This window comes from Podarcis melisellensis (assembly GCF_964234715.1).
Source record: "Podarcis melisellensis genome assembly, chromosome: 12".
Lineage (NCBI taxonomy): Eukaryota > Metazoa > Chordata > Lepidosauria > Squamata > Lacertidae > Podarcis > Podarcis melisellensis.
This window is the reverse complement of record NC_138544.1, coordinates 15,849,146-15,876,423: the sequence shown is the minus strand read 5'-3', so window position 1 is coordinate 15,876,423 and position 27,278 is coordinate 15,849,146. Positions and strand designations below refer to the sequence as shown.

Below are 27,278 nucleotides of genomic sequence, written 5' to 3'. Positions count from 1 at the left end.
ACACCTTCCGTATCTCCTCAAAACCATTTCTCCTGCATGTTTCCCGTCTTACCTTAAATTAACTCACATTTTCTTTAGAGTATCTCTAGCCCTGTGGAGGTTTTAAAATATGCAGTTATTTAAATATGAGGATCCCAAAGGCAGATAATTGGGCAACCAAAAATTCTTTAATCCGCTTATTATGTTGTTTCGTAAAGCATTCAGCGAAGTATCCCTTCGTTGGAACCGATTCATTAATAGCTGTTCCAATGAGAGACATTCTGGTTACAAAACATCAAACACAAGTGAATCTGGTTTTCTTTCTAGAAGTGCAGAAAGAAACCACTAGCTAAAATGGCACTGAAGGAATTCTATTGCATTGTTGACTTGATTTCTGGCAAATCAGAAAACAAAAACCTACCCACATGGTATTTCTTTGCAGAATAGGAGCAAACAGAATAACCACAGAGGGAGGGAAATGTCTCGCTGATGCCATCCGGAAGAGTAAAACGATGTATGAAATTGGGTAAGTTGGATCACTTTTGTTCATGGTTTTTAATAATTGGGGTTCCCCCCCTCCCCCACAAAGGATCCTGGACACTTTAGTGACAGTTTGATGATTCAGAGGGCGCTCTTTTTCTTTTTTTCTTTTTGTCCATTGCTAATGCAAGTTTTATTTATTTAATTTATTTATTATTTGTTGAATTGATATACCGCCCTATACCCGGGGGTCTCAGGGCAGTTCACAGAATAAAATCAAGAGATAAAACCACAAAATACACAATAAAAATAAAAACAACAACCCAAAAGTTCCCCCCCCACACACACACACAGAAAAAAACACAAAAGGGCGACCTAGCTAACCTGTCCTGAGACCTACTGGTGAACAATAGTAATAGTAATAAACAGTGCTTATTTTCTGGGGGGGACGCTGGGGTACACATACCCCTAAACGTTTTGTGAATCTTTGTCCATTTACTGTACAGTGGTACCTCAGGTTAAGTACTTAATTCGTTCCGGAGGTCCGTTCTTAACCTGAAACTGTTCTTAACCTGAAGCACCACTTTAGCTAATGGGGCCTCCTGCTGCTGCCGCGCTGCCGGACCCCGATTTCTGTTCTCATCCTGAAGCAAAGTTCTTAATCTGAAGCACTATTTCTGGGTTAGCGGAGTCTGTAACCTGAAGCGTATGTAACCTGAGGTACCACTGTATTTATTTCCCCCAGTTTGAAGTATAAAATGGCGATTTGTTTCTTGAGTCAAAACGAGAGTATCCCTAAAAAAAAAAAATTAAGAAAAAAGCGCTGGTGTTAATAGTAATAATAATAATAATAATAATAATAATAATAATAATAATAATAATATGTCCCATCTCTTTCTTTGTGACAGGATGTGGGGCAATCAGGTTGGAGACGAAGGCGCCAAAGCCTTTGCAGAAGCACTGCAGAATCACCCCAGTATAACAAACGTCAGGTAAGACCATATCTGAGCAGGGAACGACGGCTCAGACCCATATCATGAAGGATTATCCTCATGTCAGAAGAGTAAGCACCCCACATTTCAGAACAATGGGGCACCTTAGGATTGTTAAATGGGGCTGGTGAGGCTGGAGTCAACCATCCAGCATCCTGGGATAGGTGCTGGGGCCTGAGCCCCGTCTGGCAGGGTCCACAACTGATAACTGCCTCAGGTGATTGGACCCGGCCATCCTTTGAATTTCCCACAATGCCTCACAGGGATGCTGTAGACCATGGGTAGGCAAACTAAGGCCCAATCACCTTCTAAATCCGGCCCACAGACAGTCCAGCGTGTTTTTACATGAGTAGAATGTGCCCTTTTATTTAAAATGCACCTCTGGGTTATTTGTGGGACATAGGAATTTGTTCATTTTTATCCCTTCAAAATATAGTCTGGCCCCCCACAAGGTCTGAGGGACAGTGGACCGGCCCCCTGCTGAAAAAGTTTGCTGACCCCTGCTCTAGGCCTAGGTAAATGGAGTCGGTTGTTGTCAGGATCTGTCTTGGGCAGCAACTGAGTCATCCTCAGAGTCTGTTGTAGTCAAGCAATACCAATAGGTTTTTGGCAGAGAACCAGGGAGCCTAATTTAGAGCAAAGACCTTTTAAAAAATCAAAGATGATTGATGTCTTAAATGGTGGCGTTACAGTACCAAAACAGCATTGTCAGTCCATATTTGGCTGTAAAAAGCATTAAAAAATAAAATTGACGTTGGCAGCTTCTCAGAATTTGGAGAGACGCTTTTAAAACACAATTTTCCTTAAGGGAAAAAGAAAAAGCTTGTCAATCACTTTTCTTTCATCTAACAAACAAACCCTGACGATTCTAGGCTAAGGAGAATGGCCGTTTTCCTTCTCCCACAAGATGGCAGACTTCATCAAGTGAAAATCTCAAAAGTCTGCTTAGTTGGGTGAGAAGAGAGGGCCGCTTCTTGCAGCGCAATTTTTTTGAGAGTGCTCCACCTGCACACAAACGTGTGACTACGAAAAAAACAACAGCACAGATTTATGCAAAAATAAAATAACATACAAGGAAGCCATAATTGTTTCTAGTTCTTTCTGGAAGTGCAAACTATGGCAGACCCATGTCTCCCCATGCTGAATGTGTGAAACAGCTGAGAACCAGAGAAAACGTTGAGTCTTTTGTGTTTGGAAATCTCTGTTGAACTCGCCAGTGATCCTTGCTGGCTAGTTTTGGTCAAAAATCCCTGTCTGCCTTGCCTTCTTTGCAATGGTGTTGGAAGGTTCTGATCTCTTTGAGGAGAAGGCAGCTGCAGGGAATGAATGAATGATGGTGATGATGATGATGATGATGATGATGATGATGATGATGATGATGAATAAATAAATACACAGCGAAAGCTTAAAATCCAAGGCGTTGCGCAGTTGAAGTGTCCAATGTTGAATTAGAAGCCAATTGGAATAAAAATGTTTTCAAAAGCTTAAAATCTAAGGCTTTGCGCAATCAAAACATCCAGCGTTGAATTAGAAGCCAGGTGGAATAAAAATGTTTTCAAAAGCTTAAAATCCAAGGCTTTGTGCAGTTGAAATGTCCAGCGTTGAATTAGAAGCCAGATGGAATAAAAACATTTTCACTGCCTGCCTGAGGAAACTCAGGGATAATGGTGCTCATCTAAGCTCTTTTGGAAGGGAATCCATAACTAGGGGGCTGTCACCAAAAAGGCCCTTTCCAGTTGTCCACGCTCCGCAGTAACACTTTACCTGATTGGCTCATTGCTTGTCTATACAGGCAGCAGCCATTGGAGGCTCAGCGAGGGCAGCTGACCTAGCCAGCATCCCAGTTCTGAGCTTGCTTTGTGAAACCTCCCCAGAAACTTCATTTGGTTGCACCTAAGGGACCTGATAGGAAGCACTGTCTTCTTCCAAAACAGGCTTGAGCAGAGTGGCCTTGCAGGATTGTGCTCAGGGACTCCACCTGCATCGGAGCCAGGACCTTACATGAGTGGCCTCGGGTTCAAGAGTCGTAAAACAGCAGCACGCCTCTCCATGCCACCTGGCAAACTCCATTTTGAAATGGAGAAGCGTGAAAAGCCATTTCTTGATGTGGCATTTCTCCCTAAAGACCAAAAATGCTTACTGGTCTCACTAGGAGACTCCGCGCGGATTCTGCAAGCCTCAGTTCCTTCCTTGCTTCCATTTAAGACTCCCATTTGAGGAGGAAACCCACAGGTGAATCTGTTCTCTTGTATATGCAGGTTCTCCTGTTTCCAAGCTCGAGTTTTTGGTTGCCACTGCAAGCCCAACATGCCTCCCACCCTTCCATTTTGCTGTCTCCATGAGGCATCATTTATCCCCCTGATGAGGTGCGGTCGTACCTTGGTTCTCAGACAGAATGCGCTCCGGGAGTCCGTTCAACTCCCGAAACGGCTCAAAAACCAAGGCACGGCTTCCGATTGGCTGCAGGAGCTTCATGCACTCAGTCAAAAGCCACGCCGGACGTTCGGCTTCCGAAAACCATTTGAAAACCGGAACACTCACTTCCGGTTTCCGATCGTTTGGGAGCCAAAACGTACGAGTTCCAAGGCGTTCAGCAACCAAAGTACGGCTGTGCTAGCTGTTCAAATTGCTGGCTTTGAGTGAGAGAGATGAAGCTCCATGTTTTGGGGCACTTCGAATGATCAAGACACCTTGAGCTACTGAAGAAGAAGAAGAAGAAGAAGAAGAAGAAGAAGAAGAAGAAGAAGAAGAAGAAGAAGAATGGACTACTGCAATGCGCTCTACATGGGGCTACCTTTGAAGGTGACCCAGAAACTACAACTAATCCAGAATGCGGCAGCTAGACTGGTGACTGGGGGCGGCTGCCGAGACCACATAACACCGCTCTTGAAAGACCTACATTGGCTCCCAGTACGTTTCCGAGCACAATTCAAAGTTTTGGTGCCCTAAACGGCCTCGGTCCAGTATATCTGAAGGAGCGTCTCCACCCCCAATCGTTCAACCCGACACTGAGGTCCAGCACCGAGGGCCTTCTGGCGGTTCCCTCACTGCGAGAGGCCAAGTTACAGGGAACCAGGCAGAGGGCCTTCTCGGTAGTGGCACCCTCCCTGTGGAACGCCCTCCCATCAGAGGTCAAAGCGATAAACAGCTACCTGACATTCAGAAGACATCTTAAGGCAGGGAAACTTCAGGGAAGTTTTTAATGTGTGACATTTTAGTGTATTTTTGGTCTCTGTGGAAGCCGCCCAGAGTGGCTGGGGAAACCCAGCCAGATGGGCGGGGTACAAATAATAAATTGTTGTTGTTGTTGTTAAAGTGGAAGTTTTTTGCCTGTGTTGATACCTCTGGGAATAACATCGACGGATCTACATGTGAAGAGGAGAGGCAGGAGAAGAGAAAGCCAGGGAGATTGGCATGCAAAGAGCTCCCCAAGGCTTGCTTTGGCCCAAAATTATTTTCCCTCCCTCTCCACACTTTGAACAGCAGCAGCCCTTCGTGCCACGGCACAAACGGCTGTTGAAATACCCACTCACCAGATACAGGTGCAAGGGAAAAAATTGTGAGAAATCTAAGAGCCGGGGCGGGGGGGGGGGGGGCTGCTCTGAGACGTGTGGAAATAGCTGCTCTGCTTTTTGGATCCTGACCAAAATGAACAGCTTTTCTAATCGGCTTCATTATCTAGGAGTTGTCACTCAAAACGGTTCAAATTTTACTCGGAAGAATTTCTGGGCCCAATTATCGCGGGGTGGGGCTTTTCTTGCCTGCAAACATTTTCTCCGTTGGCAGAGCAAGGGTGTCGGGCAGCATGGAAACGTTCTCTAGTTATGTGACCGTTAATGCTTAATTTCAGGAAGGAAGTCTTTGGGGCAGATATCTAGGCATTGCAAATGTGGTTTTTGTGTGACTGTGTTTGTTTGTTCTCTTCTTCTTCTTCACCTTCTCTGCATTTTCCTTACTGCTAATCTCCAAGTGGTTTCTCATTGATTTCAAAATGCATAGCCTCCAACATTTCTCCAATGAAAATAAAGGTAAAGGTAAAGGTACCCCTGCCCGTACGGGCCAGTCTTGCCAGACTCTGGGGTTGTGCGCCCATCTCACTTAAGAGGCCAGGGGCCAGCGCTGTCCGGAGACACTTCCGGGTCACGTGGCCAGCGTGACATCGCTGCTCTGGCGAGCCAGAGCCGCACACGGAAACGCCGTTTACCTTCCCGCTGGTAAGCGGTCCCTATTTATCTACTTGCACCCGGAGGTGCTTTCGAACTGCTAGGTTGGCAGGCGCTGGGACCGAGCAGCGGGAGCGCACCCCGCCGCAGGGATTCGAACCGCCGACCTTTCAATCGGCAAGTCCTAGGCGCTGAGGCTTTAACCCACAGCGCCACCTGCGTCCCATCCAATGAAAATAGGGGCAGGTGGCCCACAGCGCCACCTGCGTCCCATCCAATGAAAATAGGGACATCCTATTCAAATTAATAAATTATTATTATTATTATTATTATTATTATTATTATTATTATTAATTTTACTATTTATACCCCGCCCATCTGAGTGGGTTGCCCCAGCAACTCTGGGCGGTTTCCAACATACACAAAAACATAATGAACATTAAAAGCATTTTTAAAAAACCTTCCCTATACAGTGGCACCTCGGTTTACTTACGCTTCAAGTTACAGACTCCGCTAACCCAGAAATAGTACCTCGGGTTAAGAACTTTACCTCAGGATGATAACAGAAATCGTGCAGCGGCGGCGGCAGCGGCAGCGGGAGGCCCCATTAGCTAAAGTGGTACCTCAGATTAAGAACAGTTTCAGGTTAAGAACGGACCTCCGGAACAAATTAAGTACTTAACCCGAGGTACCACTGTACAGGGCTGCCTTCAGATGGCTCGGGGGGGGGGGCGGATAACTCCATACCCTCCAACATTTCTCCAATGAAAATAGGGATGTCCTAAGGTAAAGCGGGACATTCCAGGATCAAATCAGAGACTGGGGCGACTGTCCCTGGAAAATAAGGGCACTTGGTGGGTCTGACATAGGCTATGGTTGGGGGGAGTGCTGAGAGGGTCCTTGCCCCCAATGTCCTCCCCTTATGACACCACTGTATGTAACAGAATGAAGAAGGTCCTATGCATTCTTATCTGTGGCACGTCCAAGTGAATCGTCGTTTGTGTACTGTCTGGTCCTGCAAAGCCTCGTCCAAATGCGAGGTTGTCGAAAGAAAACATTTGCCACTGTTTTGTGTTCGTGTGCATGTGCATCTTTTAAATATCTCCCCTCCTGTCTTTTGCTTCGCAGTCTTGCGTTTAACGGCATCACCACCGAAGGGGGGAAAAGCATCGCAGAAGCCATGAAGCACAACAGCACCGTGAATATATTTTGGTAAGGATCCGCTTGTTGTCAGATTCTGGGAAGGGGGGCAGCTTCGCGGGGCTCACCTCTCCTTACAAGGAGAGGGGACGTGGATTTTACGTGGCGGGTGCACCTCTCACAGTCCGTACCAGATTCCCGACTAGGCCTAGGTTGGAGTGGCAGATTTCTGTGCGAGGTACATGAGGGAACTGGAAGGATCACTTTGAGCGCAGAAGAGGCCAAGGCCAAAAATGTGAGGAGAACAAATAAACCACAGCAGGAAACTCTTCGGATTTTGTTTGGGGCATTTTTACCCTATCACGTGAGACCAGTAGCGGCCCCTCCCCTCCAGGCTGACAATCGAAAAGACGACGCAAAAGGAAAGAGGTTTGAGGAGGGAAGAGGAAAACAAGCAAACCCTTAGAAAGTTACATCTAGGCTGAAACACAAGGTGGCGCTCCAGACGTGGTTGGGGGCAACTCCTCTTTATCACTGGCCACGCCGACAGGGGGCTGTTGGGTGTCGGAGTCGAACGACACCCAGAGGACCACATGTTCTCCACCCCCGAGTTATGACGTAGCTCTTACGATGACCAGCTGGAACGGAAACAGCGGCCCTGTTTCCCCTGTCTCCCTCTGCTGCAGCCGGATAGGTTGAGTTTTGCATTCAGAAATCACCTCCCTTTTCTTTGTAGCGTGAGCCATGGGTCCTCTTGGAAGGGATGTGTTTTTTCGCAGCAAGACAGCCAAGCTAATGTGCCCCGGCCAGGAAGTGGTGGTGATCTAACAGCTTTGTACTTGTGAATTAGAAAAGCCAGTATCTCCTCCCAATGCCATGTTGCTGAGCTCTCAAGGGCCTCAGAATCTGACCAAATATGATTGATTGATTGATTGATTGAATTTATATACCGCCCTATACCCGGAGGTCTCGGGGCAACTCACAGAATAAAATCAAGATATAAAACCACAAAATACAGTGGAACCTCGGCTGTCGAATGTAATCCGTTCTGGAAGGCCATTCAACTTCCGAAAAATTCGACAACCGAGGTGCAATTGCTGGTCAGCAAAATCCATTGAAAAAATGGAGAAACGCGCCTCAGAAGCTGTTTGACTTCTGAGGCGTGTTCAGAAATGGAAGCATTCGCTTCCAGGTAATGTGTTCGAAAGCCAAAACGTTTGACTTCTGAAGCATTTGGCAACCGAGGTTCCACTGTACATAATGAAAATGAAAACAACAACCCACTAGCCCCCCCCCCAAAAAATACATTTTAAAAGGGCATAGGATGTCAGCATCGCCCTTGAGCCAGTGCCACCAACTGGACTCATCCACTTCAACCCCAACTGGGCTAGGCGAGCTGGGTAGCACTTCCAGAGACCACCTTCTGGACAGGAACTGGTCAAAGTACTGTGGACTCACAGCTTAGAGTTGTGAGCACCGGATTCACTTCCACAAGAAGACAGTCGTTGCACAGCAGAGTATAGCAGAGTATAAACGACTCGGAGAGCAGCTCTGTAGAATATCTTCTTTTATTCTATCTACAACTATAATACACAACTATGTACAGAGCTAAATGAGGTCTAAGCGAAAATGCTGAACTGCACTGAGTGTCTGCAGCTGCTCTTAGCAGCAACCTTATCTATACACACGATCTCTCTCTAACACTCAGTCTCTCTCTCTTTGATGTGAGGCTGGAGCGGAATAAGTAGATAGCAGAAACCGCCCCCTCCCCTCTGGAGAATCAGCAGAGAACATCAGCAGATTCTTGGATATGGGAGGGGTGAAATCTCATCAGATCAACCAAAGACCTGGTTAAAAAGGAACGTTTTTGCCTGGCGCCTAAAGGTGTATAATGAAGGTGCCAGGCAAACTTCCCTGGGGAGAGCATTCCACAGATGGGGAGCCACTGCAGAGAAGGCCCTGTTCTCGTGTTGGCACCCTCCAGACCTCTTGAGGAGGAGGCACACGAAGAAGGGCTTCAGAAGATGATCTCAGGGTCCAGGTAGGTTCATATGGAAAGAGGCAGTCCTTGAGGTACTGTGGCCCTGAGGTACTCTGTGTGTGTGTGTGTGTGTGTGTGTGTGTGTGTGTGTGTGTGGTTTTTAACCCACCATGGTTTTCCTAGCATTTCAGTGTGTTCCGAGTAGTTTTGGGAGAATAATTCACCACACAACCTCCACATTCACATGGTTTCAATTCTTGGTTCCACGTCCTCCTTAAGAGTAGTTCCGCAGCGGCAGCCATTGGCTTCTGAACGTCTTTGCTGTCGCTTCTGCCTTCTGCTGATAAGACCCTGCGGGGTTGTTCTAGCAGCCCAAGGATGTCTGAGCTAGCAAGAAACAGCATCAGAGCTGAGACCATATCCAACCCCAGGGAGAAGCAGCGAGTTTTTAAAAAGTAAACACTTTTAAGTATCCCCGGTATTAAAAGCAGCTGATTAAGTTGACTAAACCTGATGATTAAATGAATCCAAAATGAACTCGGGAGCGTACGGTGAGAGATTTATCGCATTTTTCCACTCTATAAGACACACTTTTCCCCCTCCAAAAATTAAGGGGAAATGTGTGTACGTCTTATGGAGCAAATGCAGGCTCCATGGCTTCAGCAACAGCAACGCGAAGCCTCCGAAGCGCAGTGGGAGCACTCCCACCGCGCTCCGGAGGCTTCGCTTTGCTTTCTCTGAAGCCTGGAGAGCGAGATGGGTCGGTGCGCACTGATCCCTCTTGCTCTCCTGGCTTCGCTTCACTGGAGAGGCGCTGTACAGTTTTCCCTCTCTGCTCAGCGCCCCTTCAGCGAAGCGGGAGGAGAAATGGAAGGGGCTCCGTTTCTCATGCCGCTTCGCTGAAGGAGCACTGCGCAGAGAGGGGGAGAATTTTTTTTTCTTGTTCTCCCCCCTCTAAAACTAGGTGTGTCCTATGGTCGAGTGCATCCTATGGAGCGAAAAATACAGTAAATGTGGAAAGGGGTGGAAGGCTAGAGAGAAATAGTGCTGGAGGGGTGTATAGCTAGATTTTTGAACCCTAAATTACAGATCCCTGGAGGAAAGAGGGATCTTCAGTGGAGAGCAAGAGACATTTCCTCCTCCCAAACCAAGTTATCCAGGTAGATGAGTCTTCATCCCATTGCGTTAACATACAGGGCAGACCAATGGAGCTTTTGTAGCGCTTCTTTTTTATTTGTTATTCCACTCTTCATGTAAAATAAATCCCAGCACAGATGACAATAAACATCAGCAAGCAGCGAGCGATCTAGCATTAGCCAGGTGCGTTCGCACGGCCTTTTGTGGCACACCTGTAAGACACCCCGTAATTATCGTAAAGAATATCTTGCGACTCATTTGTGCCCCAGACATTCTCCCTCCTGCGCCTTTGAACCGGTTTTGAAGCAGGGACATTAAACACTCCACCTGACGCACTGGAAAGCCAAGCCCTCTTTTGTTCCACCATCGTTCTCACAAAGCCTGGCTGATCACAACCACTGCGTTTCTGGGGACAATAAATTATTGTGCTTTTGGAACAGCCAGTCCCGGCGTTGACGGTAAAGGGAGGCAACTTTGGATCGTGTCCCAAGTGGTGCCCGGGATCTGATGCAAGACGGCAGGCCGCAACGCTGTTGATGGCTTGAACTGTGAATCAAAGTCCATCCTGTTCAGTATTACCTATACTGACTGACAGCATCTCTGCAGGGTTTCAGGCATGGACTTCTCCCAGCCCAACTGGAGATGCTGGGATTTGAACCCAGGACCTTTTGCATGCAAATCAAGTGCTTCAGCCACCCCTGAGCTACATCATACATCACAACCGCACCTTGTTTCTCAGCGGCTCCTCTGTCTTCATTTCTGTCAGTACTCACTGCCTATTGTTAGAGAGCTCATTTCTTCATTTCCCAGGGAGATTCGATTGGTGCCTTCATTATACGCCTTTAGGACGCCAGGCAAAAAACATTTCTCTTTAACCAGGCCTTTGGGTGATTGACATGCAATGCCCTTTTAAAATATGTCGGGGAGGGGATTTTGGGGTTATTCTTGTTTTTTTATTATGTTTTTTGCGGTTTTAATATTGTGATTTTTATCTGCCCTGAGACATGTGGATAAATTATTTTTATTTAAATAATTTTTATTTGGCTTGACAAGTATAAGATTATAACAATACAAAGTACATATCCATATTTAGAGATTCCTCTGAATCTCTGGACTTCCTCCTCCTCCTAATGTCAATATTTTCAACTGCATATTATTCAGTAATCCATATTTTATGTCACTCCATTGTCTCCATAGTACTTGCTACATTACAGGTGCTACTGCAATCCTGCTAATGTTTTCATCTGCTTAGAGTGGTCTCCCAGATAAGTTATAAATGTTTCCCATTCTTTGTTAAAAGTTTTGGTCTTCTTGGTTCCTGAGCTTTCCAGTCAGTTTTGCCATTTTGGCATACAGTGGTACCTCGGGTTACATATGCTTCAGGTTACATGCGCTTCAGGTTACAGGCTCCGCTAACCCAGTAATAGTGCTTCAGGTTAAGAACTTTGGAGGTCCGTTCTTAACCTGAAACTGTTCTTAACCTGAAGCACCACTTGAGTTAATGGGGCCTCCAGCTGCCGCTGCGCTGCCGGAGCATGATTTCTGTTCTCATCCTGAAGCAAAGTTCTTAACCTGAAGCACTATTTCTGGGTTAGCGGAGTCTGTAACCTGAAGCGTATGTAACTTGAAGCGTATGTATCCCAAGGTACCACTGTATATAGAAACATAGTCCTGTATGCGACTACAGTGGCCAGAATGTTACTTGCCCCAAAATGGAAAGAAGCAGCAGTTCTATCAAAGGAAGACTTGATACAAAAACTTATGGAATGTGCAGAAATGGCAAAACCTACCAGAAGAATAAGAAATCAAGATAACAAACTTTTTATGAAAGAATAGCAATGGTTTATGGAAAATTTACAGATAAATTTCAAAGAGATAAAAACACTGGCAGGATAATTCTAATAACTTGCAGTTTCATAAGAGTATATATTTAAAGAAGATGAATAAATGAGCACATTCAGTTAATTTGGATATGCAGAAGATATTAAAAATAATTTTAAGGAACTGCAGAAAGGGGGGAAGGAAGTCAAGTTTTGAAATTTCAAAATGATTGTAAAATTAGTTAGATATATACACTTGAAAAGTATATATATATATATAAAAATAAAAGAAAAAAATAAAAGAAAAAAATAAAAGAAAAATCCTGTTCGTTTCTCTCGCCAGGCTAACAAAGAATGAGCTGGATGACGAAGCAGCTGAATGCTTTGCCGAAATGGTAAAGGTCAACAAGCGATTGGGTCATCTATGGTGAGTTGTCTTGGCTCGCGGAGAAGGGACTCTTGAGTCACTGCCTCAGGCTACGAGTCACATTTCAGTCACTGTACATTTTCTACACAAGGACCCAACCCTGAGCTTTGGGCTCCTTTTGACAGAAAGGTCACCGGAAGCCCTTAATTTGCATCACGGCATCAGATTCATGCTGATCTAAAGTTCGAGTGCCTCATTCTTCACAATTCCCGGGAGGAGTTGCTGAACCAGGGAGTAGGAGAGGAATCAGTTGAACTTTTGAAGGATTCCTATGCAGATGACACTTATAAAAATGTGGCAAAGCGTCAAAACGTTAAAAACTTCCCAATAGAGGGCTGCCTTCAGATGTCTTCTAAAAGTTGTGTGGTTCTTTACCTTCTTGACATTTGATGGGAGGGCGTTCCACTGGGTGGCCGCCACCACCGAGAAGACCCTTTGCCTGGTTCCATGTAACCTCACTTCTCACAAGGAGGGAACCACCAGAAGGCCCTCTGCGCTGGACCTCAGTGTCTGGGGAGAACGATGGGGGTGGAGACACTCCTTCAGGTATACAGGACCGAGGCCGTTTAGGGCTTTAAAGGTCAGCACCAACACATTGAATTGTGCTCGGAAATGTACTGGAAGCCAATGTAGATCTTTCAAGAGTGGTGTTATGTAGTCTTGGCGGCCGCTCCCAGTCACCAGTCCAGCTGCTGCATTCTGGTTCAGTTGTAGTTTCTGGGTCACCTTCAAAGGTAGCCCCACATAGAGCGCATTGCAGTAGTCCAAGCGAGAGATAACTAGAGCATGCATCACTCTGGCGAGACAGTCCATGGGCAGATAGGGACAGCTGCCCTGGACACAGAATTGACCTGTGCCTCCATGGAGAGCTGTGAGTCCAAAATGACTCCCAGGCTGCACACCTGGTCCTTCAGGGGCACAGTTACCCCATTCAGGACCGGGGAGTCCTCCACACCTGCCCGCCTCCTGTCCCTCAAAAACAGTATAGTTGCAGTTTCCGGGTCACCTTCAATGGTAGCCCCACGTAGAGCGCATTGCAGTAATCCAAGCAGGAGATAACTAGAGCATGCACCATTCTGGCGAGACAGTCTGCGGGCAGGTAGGGTCTCAGCCGGCGTAGCAGATGGAGCTGGTAGACAGCTGCCCTGGACACAGATGTCCCGTGTACACAGTGTTTAGTTTAATCACCACCATCAAAGCACCAGCAAAATGTAATGCTTGGTTTTCGTTTATTTAGGGATCTACCCCATTGTCAGTAACGCTGACATTTCCTTTTGTCTGTGTGTTGTGTTTTTCCATAACAAATTACCCTCGAGTGACTAATGCTAAAGAAATAAATGTTTTGAAGCTTTTTTTAAAAAAAATTAAAAATAAATTGCAGTGTTCTGGGCAAAGGAAAACAGGAGAGATCGAACTCCAAGGTGACTTTACATATTTTTGATGGTTGGCCCCGCTGAGCCAGTCTCTTCCTGCCTCCTCTCTTGCGGTGCCAGCCCAAAGTGGCCAGTGAATTGCTTTCCCCGGCCGTGGCTTTGGATCCGTCATGAATAATCCCCAGACAGCTGCTCTCCTGTGATCAGAGAGCAGCTGTGTGGTCAATTATACAATTAGGCTCAGTAACCCTGAAAGACGCCCGTGCACTTTAGACTGAAGAGGCTTGGAGCCTCTTGGCTGAGCTTCTATGGGGGGATTGTCTGATGCCATGCAGGCCAGCCATCCAGATGGAAATCAGAAAGCACCAGTTCCTGGCAAGACCCCAGCCTTGTTCAGCAAAAAGGAGTGTTGATTTTCCGCTTCAGACGCACCGTGCCCAAGCCAAGTGCGTGACAGGCAGGACGCTGTGGACTGGGCGCAAACAGAGAGTGTTTTCTCCGGCGCTGAGTGTTCTTCTTTCTTTTTCTCTTTCTCTTCTAGGCTTATCCAGAATCAGATTACCAGCAGAGGTGCCAAGTGCCTGGCTGATGCTCTCAAGCACAATACGGCCATTAAAGAGATCTGGTAAGAATGACGGCTGTGTAGCTTTCCAAAGTGTGGCAGTCACACTCCAACTGCCTGCTTAGACCCATGTGCAGGATCTTTTTTTAAAAATATTTTTTATTATTTTCCAACTTTTCACAAATTTGATTCTTTTTAGACTTCCTTCGGCTTCTCTGACAATCATCCATAATTACATCTCAGTTTACGCATTCCTCTGTTTATATTGCCATTAAACCTCCCTCCCACTCCTATTTGTTTTTAACAATATATCTCTGCTTTCACAGTGCTTCTTGAAATCCCACCAGTGTTGTTTGCACATCACATGTTCTTTTCAGATATTCAACAAATTTCCCCCAGTCCTCAATGAACTTTTGGTCTTGAAGATATCTAATTTTCCCGGTTAATCTGTCCAATTCTGTATAGTCAGTCAGGTTCAGTCTCCATTCTTCTATTGTCGGTATCTCCTCTTGTTTCCATTTCTGGGCCAGTAGAATTCTTGCTGCTGTGGCTGCATATTGAAAGGTTTACAGTCTTTTCTTCTAATTCCATCCCTGTAATTCCTAAAAGAAAGGTCTCTGGTTTCTTTACAAATGTATATTTTAACACCTTTGACCCATGTGCAGGATCTTGCCTAGTTAGACGGGGAGCCTGTGGCCCCTAAGATGCCATTGGGGCTTCAATTCTCATCAGCATGGCCAATGGCGATGAGAGCTGGGGCCTAACATCCAGAGAGCCACATGCTGTTGTTGATGTACAACAAAACGTGCGTGGGATGTTCTCGCACACGAGACAGTGGCAAACGCCTTGCGTCTTGGCCATTTTTGTGCTTTGGAGATGGAATGTGCGCCCAAATCCATTCCACCTGTTTCTGGTGCCAAGAGGGCAAAGGTGCCAAGGGAGATTGTGAAGCTGAGTTGGGCCGCTGTTCCCGCCACAGCCACCTTGACTTCTGAACATGGGGATCCTTCAAACGCAAATCAGGAGTCTGTATCATTCGGATAGTTGGGAGCAAGTAATCCTGCTCTGTGGGGGACATGGGTGGCACTGGGTTAACCACAGAGCCTAGGACTTGCTGATCAGAAGGTCAGCGGTTCGAATCCCCGTGACGGGGTGAGCTCCCATTGCTCAGTCCCTGCTCCTGCCAACCTAGCAGTTCGAAAACACGTCAAAGTAGATAAATAGGTACCACTCTGGCGGGAAGGTAAACGGCGTTTCAGTGCGCTGCTCTGGTTCACCAGAAGCAGCTTAGTCATGCTGGCCACATGACCCGGAAGCTGTACGCTGGCTCCCTTGGCCAGTAAAGCGAGATGAGCGCCGCAACCCCAGAGTCGGCCACGACTGGACCTAATGGTCAGGGGTCCCTTTACCTTTAAACCTGCCCTGTATGCGCAGTCTAACTAAGGGAGGAATAGCAGAGATCAGGAAGAATCGTGTTGGGAGCCCTGCATGCCGTCGTGGGCCACCAGCTGGCTAGACCTTAACTGCCACATCTTTAATTAGCATTTAAATCATGAGTCTCTCAATGTGGCTAGCAGTAGTTGTAACCAAGTCCCATAGAAACCTGTGGACCAGGTTATTCAGGCCCAACGCCCAGTGACACTTAACATTTTAGCTGGCTCAGAATCAGCGTTTGTCAATTTTGCCTCTTGGTTTATGAGCCGGTGCCATAGGACTTACACAGGCCCCGTTCGTTTCAGTGCAGGAGATACTCCTCTCTTAACCTCAGGGTTGTGAGTTCGAACCCCACACTGGGCAAAAAGATGCCTGCACTTGCAGGGGTTGGACTTGACGGTCCTCACGGTCCTTTTCAACTGTACAATTCTGTGATTGTCTCTGTAGCCATTTCAGAAATGAAGTACATTTCGTTAGTTTAATATACAGTCGTACCTCGGAAGTCGAACGCCTTGCGTTTTGGCTCCGGAACAATGCAAAATGAGTGTTCCGGTTTGCGAACGTTCTTTGGAACCCAAACTTCCGACACGGGTTCCGCAGCTTCCGATTGGCTGCAGGAGCTTCTTGCAGCCAATCGGAAGCTTCGTCTTGGTTTCCGAATGCTTTGGAAGTCAAACGGACATCCAGAACGGATTCCGTTCGGCTTCTGAGATACGACTGTACTGCCTTTACACAAGCCCCAGGGCCGTTTAAAATCACACAATATTTGAAAGCAGGTGGCAGATCACTAAAGAGCCATTACTAATTGCCGCATCAGTCAAGTCTCTCTGGATGCGCCTTAACCAGTGTTAGAAACCGAGATATGAAAGCTGGGAGGTAAATGGCACCTTAAACCGAGGTTATGGGCACAACAACAGAATGTCTAGGCACGCTATTTTATAACAAGAATATGAAAATGAATGAACTGCAGCTAAAATATTATGTTGGTTTTTCACATGTTCTAGTCCTTCCCCTGCCCACCCCCCTAATATTCTTAAGAGGGTCTCTTCTCCAGTCTTCAGAGAGTAGCTGGAAGTGGGGAGGCAGAAAAAGGTCCCCCTTTCCTCCCACTCTTTCAGTTTTAACCCAAAATCTTAGGCGTAGTATTGCACCCAGAGGTCAGAAGCTCCTTGTGCTGATGAAATTCCCTGTTGCAAAATACGCCTAGGACAAGGGGAGTTTCAAACACTGGTCTTAACTAGCCACCTAAAACTGTACAGAGATGGGGCCTGGGGCATTTTAGGAGGGAGGGAGTTCTATGTCTTAAAGGAGCCACTACTGAAGAGGGCATTTCCCAGGCCTCATCCTGAGAAAGGACCACCAGGAGGGTCTCACCTTCTGACCTCAGAGCACAAGCCCTGATAGATGTGGAAGAAGGCATTCTTGCAGATAGTTGTGCTTCAATATCTGCCCTGTTCTGTTGAGCCCAGAACACATCAACTAGGTGAACTTCTTCCAGCAGAAAGAAGAGAGCCTTAGCTTATATCTTGTGATCTAAAGGGCCGTGTGTGAATTTCAATATGTTTTAGTATTGCCTACTACGGGCTAAGGGGATGCGGGTGGCGCTGTGGGTTAAACCACAGAGCCTAGGACTTGCTGATCAGAAGGTCGGCGGTTCGAATCCCCGTGTTGGGGTGAGCTCCCGTTGCTCAGTCCCTGCTCCTGCCAACCTAGCAGTTCGAAGGCACGTCAAAGTGCAAGTAGAGAAATAGGTACCGCTCCGGCAGGAAGGTAAACGGCGTTTCCATTTGCTGCTCTGGTTCGCCAAAAGCGGCTTAGTCATGCTGGCCACATGACCCGGAAGCTGTACGCTGGCTCCTTCGGCCAATAAAGCGAGATGAGTGCCCCAACCCCAGAGTTGGTCACGACTGCACCTAAGGGTCAGGGGCCCCTTTACCTTTACCTTACTACGGGCTAAGCATTCCCAAGAGATGAATTTCTCTAGGTGGAAATTTCACGTCCTCGTCAGAAACCAGGACTACCTTGTGCTGTTCGTCCCAAAACAAACAGGCAAGAGGAAGAGCGCCAAAGGAAAGAGAGCGAGAGAACCTGCAGAAACAGCTGCCTTATTTTAATTTCTCTTTCCCTCCCTCTTTCCACCTCCAACAGCTTAAATGGAAACCTAATAAGCCAAGAGGATGCAAAAACGTTTGAAGATGAAAGGAGGCTTGTTTTCTTTTGAGACGGGGGGAGAGATCGGGTTGGACGGCTGTCAAGATGCCAGGCCTTTGGAACAGTGGTGGCTGAAGCCCGAATGTGATGCCCAGTTGACTCAAGGCTGGAAGACATGTGCCTTACATTGTGCTTTAAAAAAATAAAATATCTCCTTGGTGCTGTTTTTACATCTTGTAACAGAGGCTTGACGGTAGTTGTTGCCTTAAAAACTAACCATTTGCACCCTACTTCACAGGGGGAATCGTGCATCAACCGACACAACCATTTGTTGTTACTTTATTATGTACGTACTAAAAAAAGGGACGTGGGTGGTGCTGTGGGTTAAACCACAGAGCCTAGGACTTGCCGGTCAGAAGGTCAGCGGTTCGAATCCCCGCAACGGGGTGAGCTCCCGTTGCTTGGTCCCTGCTCCTGCCAACCTAGCAGTTCGAAAGCACACCAGCACAAGTAGATAAATAGGTACCGCTCTGGTGGGAAGGTAAACGGCGTTTCCGTGCGCTGCTCTGGTTCGCCAGAAGCGGCTTAGTCATGCTGGCCACATGACCCGGAAGCTGTATGCCGGCTCCCTTGGCCAATAAAGCGAGATGAGCGCCGCAACCCCAGAGTAATGGTCAGGGGTCCCTTTACCTTTACCTAGATGCTAAAAATTCTGTGTGTGTGTGTGTGTTTGTGTGTGTGTGTGAGAGAGAGAGAGAGAGAGAGAGAGAGAGAGATTTATGAACCGATGTGGTTAAAAACAAAGTATGTAGGACATTCACAAGCTAAGAGCAATCTCACCTGGCAGTTGAGCAAGTGAATATCATTCATCCAAGTCTGGGATAGCTCGCTCAGTAAAGGATGAGACTCTTAACCTCAAGGTCATGTCTTTGAGCCCCATGTTCATTGCCGGGGGTTGGACCTGATGACCCTCTTGGTCCCTTCCAACTCTACAGTTCTTTGGTTCTATTTTCGATTATTCTATTTTCAGTTCATTTCTGCTCTATCTGCAATGACAGGGTTTTCTTGAGGCTTCATCAGCCTTGACTCGCATGTGATCTGTTCGTGATCTTTGGCCGAAGGGGTTGAGAGTCCAAACGGCAGAGGGACAGGGAAGTGGGAGAGAAAGGAGACAAACACCATGCTATAGGGCTAAGCGGAAGCTCCACTTTGGCTGGCAGAAACCCCTCACGCCATGCCAACAAACCTCTAGCGAGCAAGGGCTGTGTGTGCCTGTCATTGCTTGCTAACTCCTGGGGTGCAGGTGGTGCTGTGGTCTAAACCACGGAGCCTCTTGGGCTTGCTGATCGGAAGGTCGATGGTTCGAATCCCCTCAATGGTCTGAGCTCCCGTTGCTCTGTCCCAGCTCCTGCCAACCTAGCAGTTCAAAAGCACGCCAGTGCAAGTAGATAAATAGGTACCACAATGACGGGAAGGTAAAAGTGTTTCCGTGCACTCTGGTTTCTGTCACAGTGTTCCATCGCACCAGAAGCAGATTAGTCCTGCTGGCCACATGACCCGGAAAGCTGACTGGGGACAAACGCCAGCTCCCTTGGCCTGAAAGCGAGATGAGCGCCACAACCCCATAGTCGCCTTTGACTGGGCTTAACCGTCCAGGGGTCCTTTACCTTTACCTTTTTACCTTGCCACCTCCATAGTCTCGTTCAGCAGGAAACAGGAGATAAAGGCTTTGCATTAGTGCCTTAGTCCCAGCCTTTTCCAAGGTGGTGCTTGTGGCGATCACACACAGGGCCCCCGGACGTTTGACAGTCCATTGACCCTGTGCCGCCACTGCGATTGCTTTTTCCGCTGCCACCACCCCGTATCTCAAGGGGACACACGGAGTCCAGTCAGTTGTTAACATAAACAAATAATCAAGTTTATTTTTAAATGCAGAAACAAGCTTATGGTTACAGTTAATTTTACTTGGCAGTTTCTTATTCTTAGTTCCTAACAACCCCAAGTTGATTATTCCAACTACCGTATTTTTCGCTCTATAAGACGCACCAGACCATAAGACGCACCTAGTTTTTGGAGTAGGAAAACAAGAAAAAAAATATTTTGAATCCCAAAGCCAGAACAACAAGAGGGATCACTGCACAGCGAAAGCAGCGATCCCTCTTGCTGTTCTGGCTTCTGGGATAGCTGCACAGCCTGCATTCGCTCCATAAGACGTACACACATTTCCCCTTACTTTTTAGGAGAGGAAAAGTGAGTCTTATGGAGCAAAAATACGGTATCTATCTGACTCCACCTAACAATTCCTCTCACTCTCTCACAATACAACTCTACCAACCCACACCTAAACCTCCCTCTTCCTTCTTCAACTCCCAAACCTCAACTCCCAACTCCCAAACCTCAACCCAACTGACTTTCAAAACCTCCCACTCTAACTTTTATTCCCCCCTTGCATTCTCACTGGCCAATCACATCACACCTATTTTAACCCTTTCCTTATGACCCATCCTAGGAGGCAAACGCCACAGTGCTCTCCAGGTGAGCTCGCTGGGGCTGATGGGAACTGTAGTCCAAAAGACCTGGAAGGCAGCTTTGGGAATGGGGGGGTGGTATTTGCCTTCGTCTGTGTTCCACTTGCAAACAGATCAGAACGAAACAGATGATGTCCTGCAAACATGGTGCCAGCAAATCAGGATCAAGGCTGCACAAACAGTGACAGTCATATCACCTCCTTGCAGACTTTGTGCAAACAAATCGGGGCGAATGCTCAGCAAACAGGTCGGTTTAGAAGCAAGCCGGGTCCTTGGTCGTATTAAAAGTAGTGCAGCCATCCCTTTGGGGGCCAAGCAAAAGAGCAACTGAGTTTATGCAGAGGCGTTTGAGATTGGACAGAGGTGAAATGGTGGAGACCGCCTCCTCATCCTGACCTTCCAGGGAGGAGAAAGAGGAAGACAATTTAGATTTGCAATGGGTTTGAGGGAGGTCGCAGCTCAGAGGCAGATGAGGGGGAAAGCTGGAAAATCATGGGAGAGCCAGAACAACACTCAACGTCATTAAGAAGCGTTCCAGACCCGCCATCTCCCAGAACCCAGCGAGCCTTAAAAGTAGGAGAGCAAAGACATAGGGCACATAGCATCACCCGTAAAGGAGGTGATGAGGATGATGAGTGAGGAAATGGGGGGTGGAGAGTCACTTGGGACAACACCCTTATCCGAGAGGCTGGGTTTTATAGCCTCCCTCTGTAGAGATTGAAATAAAAAAGGACGATAAGAAACTTTCCCTTGTCTTTATACTGTATTTTTCGTTCCATAATACGCACCTGACCATAAGACACACCTAGTTTTTAGAGGGGGAATGCAAGAAAAAAAATATTTAAAGGGAGCGCTGAGCAGAGCCTGTATGCATCCCAGTCTCTGCTCAGCACTCCCTTTCACAAGCCGTGTGGAGTGTGTGTGCGGCGCTTGCAGTCTTTTCCTTGAGGTGGGAGAAGAGCAGCCCATCAGTGACGGGCTGCCCTTCTCCCTCGGAGAAAAGCCCGCAAGAGCTGCGCTCCCTTTAAAGAGCGCGCGGAGCGTGTGTGCGGCTCTTGGGGGCTTTTCCCCGAGGAGGGAGAAGGGACTCACAGGCTGCCCTTCTCCCTCCTCGGGGAAAAGCCCCCAAGAGCCACACACACGCTCCACGCGGCTCTTTAAAGGGAGCGCTGAGCAGAGCCTCCCGCCTACATTCGCTCCATAAGACGCACACACATTTCCCCTTACTTTTTAGGAGAGAAAAAGTGCGTCTTATGTTACTTTCCCGCACAACCGGCCAGGATCCGCTAACAGCATCCTGACAAGAGGATAAATGGGTGCCTTTAACATTCACATTCTACGTAATAGGCATCCTATAGTATTCAGCTTGCAGTCCGCAGAATAAGCCAGTGCCGTTGGCTTATTCTCTTTCAAATGGCAAAATTCAGGTGTGAAAAATGAATGCAGCACTGCCCTTCTGTAGCCTCTTCCCTTGGTCTTTTTTTTTTTTTGTACTATGATGCCAACAGTTTTGCACTGTGATGTCACACAGTTGCCATCCACATAGTTACAGCCATACCAGCTACAGACCAGCTTAACCCAGACAAGTAACCATCAACCAGGGGATTGAATGTGACTAAGTGGGCAATGGGTGGGGTGGGAAATCCACTGACCTGGAATGCTAGGCGCAAACATCTTTGCCAAACTCCGGCCTACACTCGAGTAGGATCCTGGCAGAGACACATGCCCGACTGGCATGTTCCCTCCCTCCTGGTTGTTCATTTGGGAGCTTCGAAAGGTTTCTTCAGCCCGAACATCACAGCGACCGATGCCAACCGACATCGGCACACTTAGGGATCCGCAGAGTCTTCGTAGCTTGCATAACTGACCTCAGCAACTCAGCATTTTGGCTAATCTACTTTATTTACATATGAACACACAGAGAGCACTGCAACATGGCTCCCTCTCTCTCTAGCATCAGACCGCAAAGAGAAAAAGAACAAAGGACAATAGTCCCACTTCACGGAACACAGTAACAGAAACATCCTGTCTCCATCACTTCCCACTCTGTGGAGTCAAAACATATACCATTGTGTGATAGACAACAATCCCATGACTGCAATCATGGAGCAGGAATTCTAACAGTCCGTTCCTCCAAGTTTCCTCTTCACTTTCTCTCACAGCTGCATTTCTTGCCTCACCTCTATTCATGACCACAATGCCAAGCAACACCTATCGGCCTGCACCAATCTTGAGTCACAGTCATACTCTGCATTCAAAGCACTACGATGCCGCTTTAAACCGTCATGGCTTCCCCCAAAGAATTCTGGGAACTGGAGTTTGCTAAGGGTGCCGAGAGTTCTTAGGAGACCCCGATTCCCCTCCCAGAGTCCCTTGTGAAGAGGGATAGATGGTTAAAGGACTCTGGCCACTGTAGCTCTGTGAGGTCTCCTAACACCTTCCAGCACCCCTAAACTACAGCTCCCAGAATTCTTTGGGGGCAGCCATGATGGTTTCACGTGGCATCATAGTGCTTTATGGTGTGAACAATCTGTGCCTTTGTTCTGTAATTAAAGGGGCCTTGTACACAACAGCAGTACTGACTTCTGGGTAACTGCGCAGATAAGAGCTAATTCACTAGAAGGGGGGGAATAGGGGATAAATAGCTGCTGCCACAGGATTCAAATTTGATTACTGTATTTTTCCGTATATAAGACTAGGGGGTTTTTAACCAAAAAATTAGGTTTAAAATTGGGGCTCGTCTTATACACGGATAGTGCTATACATGGGGGACGTCTTATACATGGAAAAATACGGTATATTTGCAAGAACACAAAGGAGGTTCTACCTCTATCCCTTATTTTATGTATATACAAGACTTACATTCTTTGTCATCCTGGTTACAGAAGAAAGCATTCCTTTTCAATTCAGTGTCAGCAAATTAGAGAGGTTAAAGGTAGGGGGGAGTCATTTGACCCCCCCCCCCAGCTATTGCTGGGTTGCTCCTGCCATCACTGCAAACTTTGGCCATACATCATATATTTTCTCTATTTCTACTGCATCATATATTTTCTCTATTTTCTTAAAATAATCAATTTCCTCCTTAGTTTTTAATACATTAAAAGTGCTACTCAAATCCTGCCCAAGTTTTTAGCTGTTTACAGTGTTCTCTTAAGTAAATTGTAAATTTTTCCCATTCTTTATTAAAGCTTCTATCTTCCTGGTTTCTGATTTTCCCGGTCGTTTTCTCCATTTCGGCGTAGTCCATCATCTTCATCAGTCATTCGTTTCTGGGCGATTAGTATCTGTGCTGCTGTCATCGCATACATGGACAATCGTTTCTGCTCTTTTGGTATCTCTGCATCTAAAATTCCCCCCAAAAACAACTGATTTTTCCACAAAAGTTAGTTTAAACATTTTTTTCAACTCATTATACATCATTTCCAAGAATGCTTTTGTTATCTTGCATGTCCACATGTTCTGTGTGCTTGATGAATTCAGCCAGAGCCCAACTATGTCAAAACCTGGTCTAGATAAGAGCTAAATCGATCTGGAGTTAAAATAGTGCTTTAGCTTTTTAAAGAAGAACACTAAGCCCTCCCAGGTCATTGGGGAGTGGAGAACTTGAGCGATCTATTTAAGAATTCTGTGGTAATTTCACCAGCTCCGTCTAAACTGTGCTTCTTGGAAAATACAGCTGGACCCCTTTAATCGTCTCAAAGAGCCTGGCATCTTGGCACAACAACACGGGGGGAATAGACCTTTTCCAATGAATGGAGCTTGGCAGCCTACAATGGGACCTTGTTCGCCAGAATTCAGGTCTCTGGAAATAAAAATAGGTTTACGTTCCAAGTTAAAATAGACCGGTACGTCACAGGGACTGGTAATTTGCTGAAAAGCACTTTCCACGGAGGTAAGGGACTCTGTTTATAAATTCACCTTTAAGGACTTTAAGGGGAAGCTGACCGGTTTGGCTTCGGTTTCTAGCCGTGCCAGACAATGCGTCGGATCGAACCCAAGGTTGATGGCGTCGTTCAAAGGAACTTGCTGGCGGGTTTAGCTGCTGCTGTTTTGGTTCCAGATTGTGTGGGCTGAAGTGGGCAGCAAATGCACAACAGCATAAGCCAGCTCTCAAAATGCTTCTCCAAAGCGGCGGAGCTTTGAAGCAACATCGTCAAAATGGGAGACGTCTTTGGAGTTTACCGCTAAACTAGGGATGGCGAGTAAGGAATCTGGACGCAAATATCACTACTAGCAGTTATGTTTCTATCTCACTCTTCGTCCCCAAATAGCCCAGGGAGGCAAGCAACAAAGAAGCAAAATGCTACAATTAAAAATACAGTCATACCTTGGAAGCCGAACAGAATCCGTTTGACTTCCAAAACATTTGGCAACCAAGGTGAGGCTTCCGATTGGCTGCAGGAGATTCCTGCAGCCAATTGGAAGCCACGTCAGACGTTTGGCTTCCAAGGAGTGTTCGCAAACAGTCACTTCCGGGTTTGCGCCGTTTGGGAGCCAAAACGTTTGACTCACAAGGCGTTCGGCTTCCAAGGTATGACTGTAAAAGCATTCACTGCCAGGGCCCGCCCAAGACATTTTGCCACCTGAGGCAGATCCCTAAATGGCTTTGCCCTTCCTGCCAGGTAAGAAGGGGTGAAAGAAAATCTAGTCGGGAAGAAGCAAGGGAAGAAGGATCTAAATTGGGATCTGCTGCCACAGTGGACCTTTCAGCCTGAGGCAGTTACCTCATCTTGCCTCAAGGGTGGGGAGGCCCTGTTCACCACATACAATAAATCCTACATTCAAGTGTCAGAAATAGCCATATTACTAGAAGAGGGTTGGGGACGCTCTGGCTCATGGGCCAAAAGCAGAGACATCACCTTGCCAACAAAGGTCTGTATAGTTAAACTATAGTTTTCCCAGTAGTGATGTATGGAAGTGAGAGCTGGACCATAAAGAAGGCTGATTGCCGAAGAATTGATGCTTTTGAATTATGGTGCTGGAGGAGGCTCTTGAGAGTCCCATGGACTGCAAGAAGACCAAACCTCTCCATTCTGAAGGAAATCATCCCTGAGTGCTCACTGGAAGGACAGATCCTGAAGCTGAGGCTCCAATACTTTGGCCACCTCATGAGAAGAGAAGACTCCCTGGAAAAGACCCTGGTGTTGGGAAAGATGGAGGGCACAAGGAGAAGGGGACAACAGAGGACGAGATGGTTGGACAGTGTTCTCGAAGCTACCAGCATGAGTTTGACCAAACTGCGGGAGGCAGCGGAAGACAGGAGTGCCTGGCGTGTTCTGGTCCATGAGGTCACGAAGATTCGGACACAACTAAACGACTAAACAACAACAACAACAAGGTCCCAGTTTGGCCCAAGCGGCTGTTTTCCCCCATGATGTCGTTTCTGATGTCAGGTGTCAGGCAGGTGGAGACTGTTAAAACCAGGAATGGGGGCACTTAAATGACTCCCCAAAAATCCCAAGTCCCCACCACAGCCTCTAACTAAGGTCAGGCACCATACATACACTACAGCAAAGAGGCTCAGAAAAACAGACTATAAAATTGTAGCACTAAGTGGATATCCTGCATCGTACTGTTTCCTCTGACTATCCAACATAGAATCAAATAATCACCAAAATTCAACGGTTTGACCGATTTCCTTGGTTTCAACGGCTAATGACTCCTCTGGAAGGGCTCCCCCTGCCTCCATAATCCCTTAAGCATAAGGTCACATACTCCTTGCCCCTCCACAAGGTGTGAACTTAGCCTCACAATAGGAGGCAGGAGGCGATCAAGGGCATCACAGACCTCAGGCAGAAATCCATCTGGATGGTGGATTGAATCCTGATACTTTCAGAGGAGAAGCGCAGGAAAGCCTTGCAGCTAGGGAGGTGTGTTAAAATGTGTCAGTAGGGTTGTTGACAGGGGTGGGTGATGGGCTCATGTTTCTACATGGCAAGCACTCCTGCTTTGTGACATATTTGTGATGTATTGATGATGCTGTTGAAAAATGTATTATGGGAAATGGGGAGAGCTCTTAAAGGTTCACGCAACCCCATGCTCCCCATGGTTCCACTCTGTGTGTGTTTGAACCTTGTTGCAACTGTGATAGGGATTTTATGGTCTTAGATATATGGTAATGTTCATAAGTGTACCAAAGCCACTTCCGGGCCTGCCCCAGGAGGTGGGGTTGCGGGCTTCACGCCCACCCACGCGAGCGGGGGCTGGCCCCAGCCCCCGCGAGAGCAGGGGAATCCCCGTCTGGCCCGCCCCCCCCACCCGGCCAATCAGCTGGCCGGCGGGGGGGCGTGGCTTGCGCTATGTATAGCCGGCGCAGAGGGGGCTCGCCCTCTTTCGCCGGCTCGCCCCCCACGCTTTTCCCCACCCTCCCTCCCTTTAAGTAGGTTTAGGCTTAGGACTCATTTGACATTGCTATGGACTTCGGTCTGTCGCCGCACGGGGCATGGTAGGAATTTTTCCCAATTGGCAGTTTCGGGCCTTTTGGTTTTTCGCCTACCTCGTAGCAACTCGTCACAACTTCTCGGCATTGGCGGTAGGCATTGGTAAGAAGGGGTTAAGACGATGTGTGTGGGGGGGGGAGGAACGCCATCACCTCCCCCCAGCGAGCGAAGGGTGGTCCGTTAAAGGACCCCGGGGGGCGTGGCCCTGTCCGAAGCCTATGGAGGTGTGGGCCAAAGGCACGCCCCAGAGCGGTGACCCGGGGGAGCTCCTAGTCGACGTGCCTTGCGGGAGTCTCCCCCGATATAAGGTTAACCCTTCCCCGTGTCTCCAGCAAATGGGCTGGAGCCGGATAGCCATTAGGACCAATGCCTATGCCAATGCCTCTCACTCCTGAATTCAATAAAGTTGTGGCCTAATTCGCCCAATTAACCTTACATACAGTGTCTGGTGTCTTTATTTATCCTGGTGGGGGCGGGAACTCGCCACGCAACCAAGCACCTACATAGATCAGCACAGGAAGACCGACCTGGAACCATTTTGATTCCTAAACGGAGCAAATCTTCTCTCTGCAAGGTCAAAGTGGGAAACCTCCCCATTGTCTCTTTCCTCACAAATCCTGTCTGAAGGGCACATTTAAGATATGAATAGGGTGTGAGCCTGTGACATGGCC

The 27,278-nt window shown here is 47.4% G+C and overlaps 1 protein-coding gene and 1 long non-coding RNA gene across 2 annotated transcripts in view; one reads left to right on the top strand and one right to left on the bottom strand.

Moving 5' to 3' along the window:
• NOD1 (nucleotide binding oligomerization domain containing 1) overlaps positions 1 to 17,879 on the top strand; it is a 35,312-nt gene extending 17,433 nt beyond the window's left edge. The window contains exons 7-12 of the mRNA XM_081883100.1: positions 386 to 505; positions 1,368 to 1,451; positions 6,743 to 6,826; positions 12,036 to 12,119; positions 14,034 to 14,117; positions 17,637 to 17,879. Of these exons, the coding sequence (XP_081739226.1) occupies positions 386 to 505; positions 1,368 to 1,451; positions 6,743 to 6,826; positions 12,036 to 12,119; positions 14,034 to 14,117; positions 17,637 to 17,709 (529 nt within the window). The 3' untranslated portion in view covers positions 17,710 to 17,879. The remainder of the gene's footprint in view (positions 1 to 385; positions 506 to 1,367; positions 1,452 to 6,742; positions 6,827 to 12,035; positions 12,120 to 14,033; positions 14,118 to 17,636) is intronic.
• Positions 2,324 to 24,508, bottom strand: LOC309353656. Its single transcript, XR_014161981.1, has 2 exons — positions 23,030 to 24,508; positions 2,324 to 2,764 (listed from the first exon to the last, which is right to left on the bottom strand). It is a non-coding gene; the product is annotated as an uncharacterized lncRNA (long non-coding RNA).
• Positions 24,509 to 27,278: the final 2,770 nt, after the last annotated feature.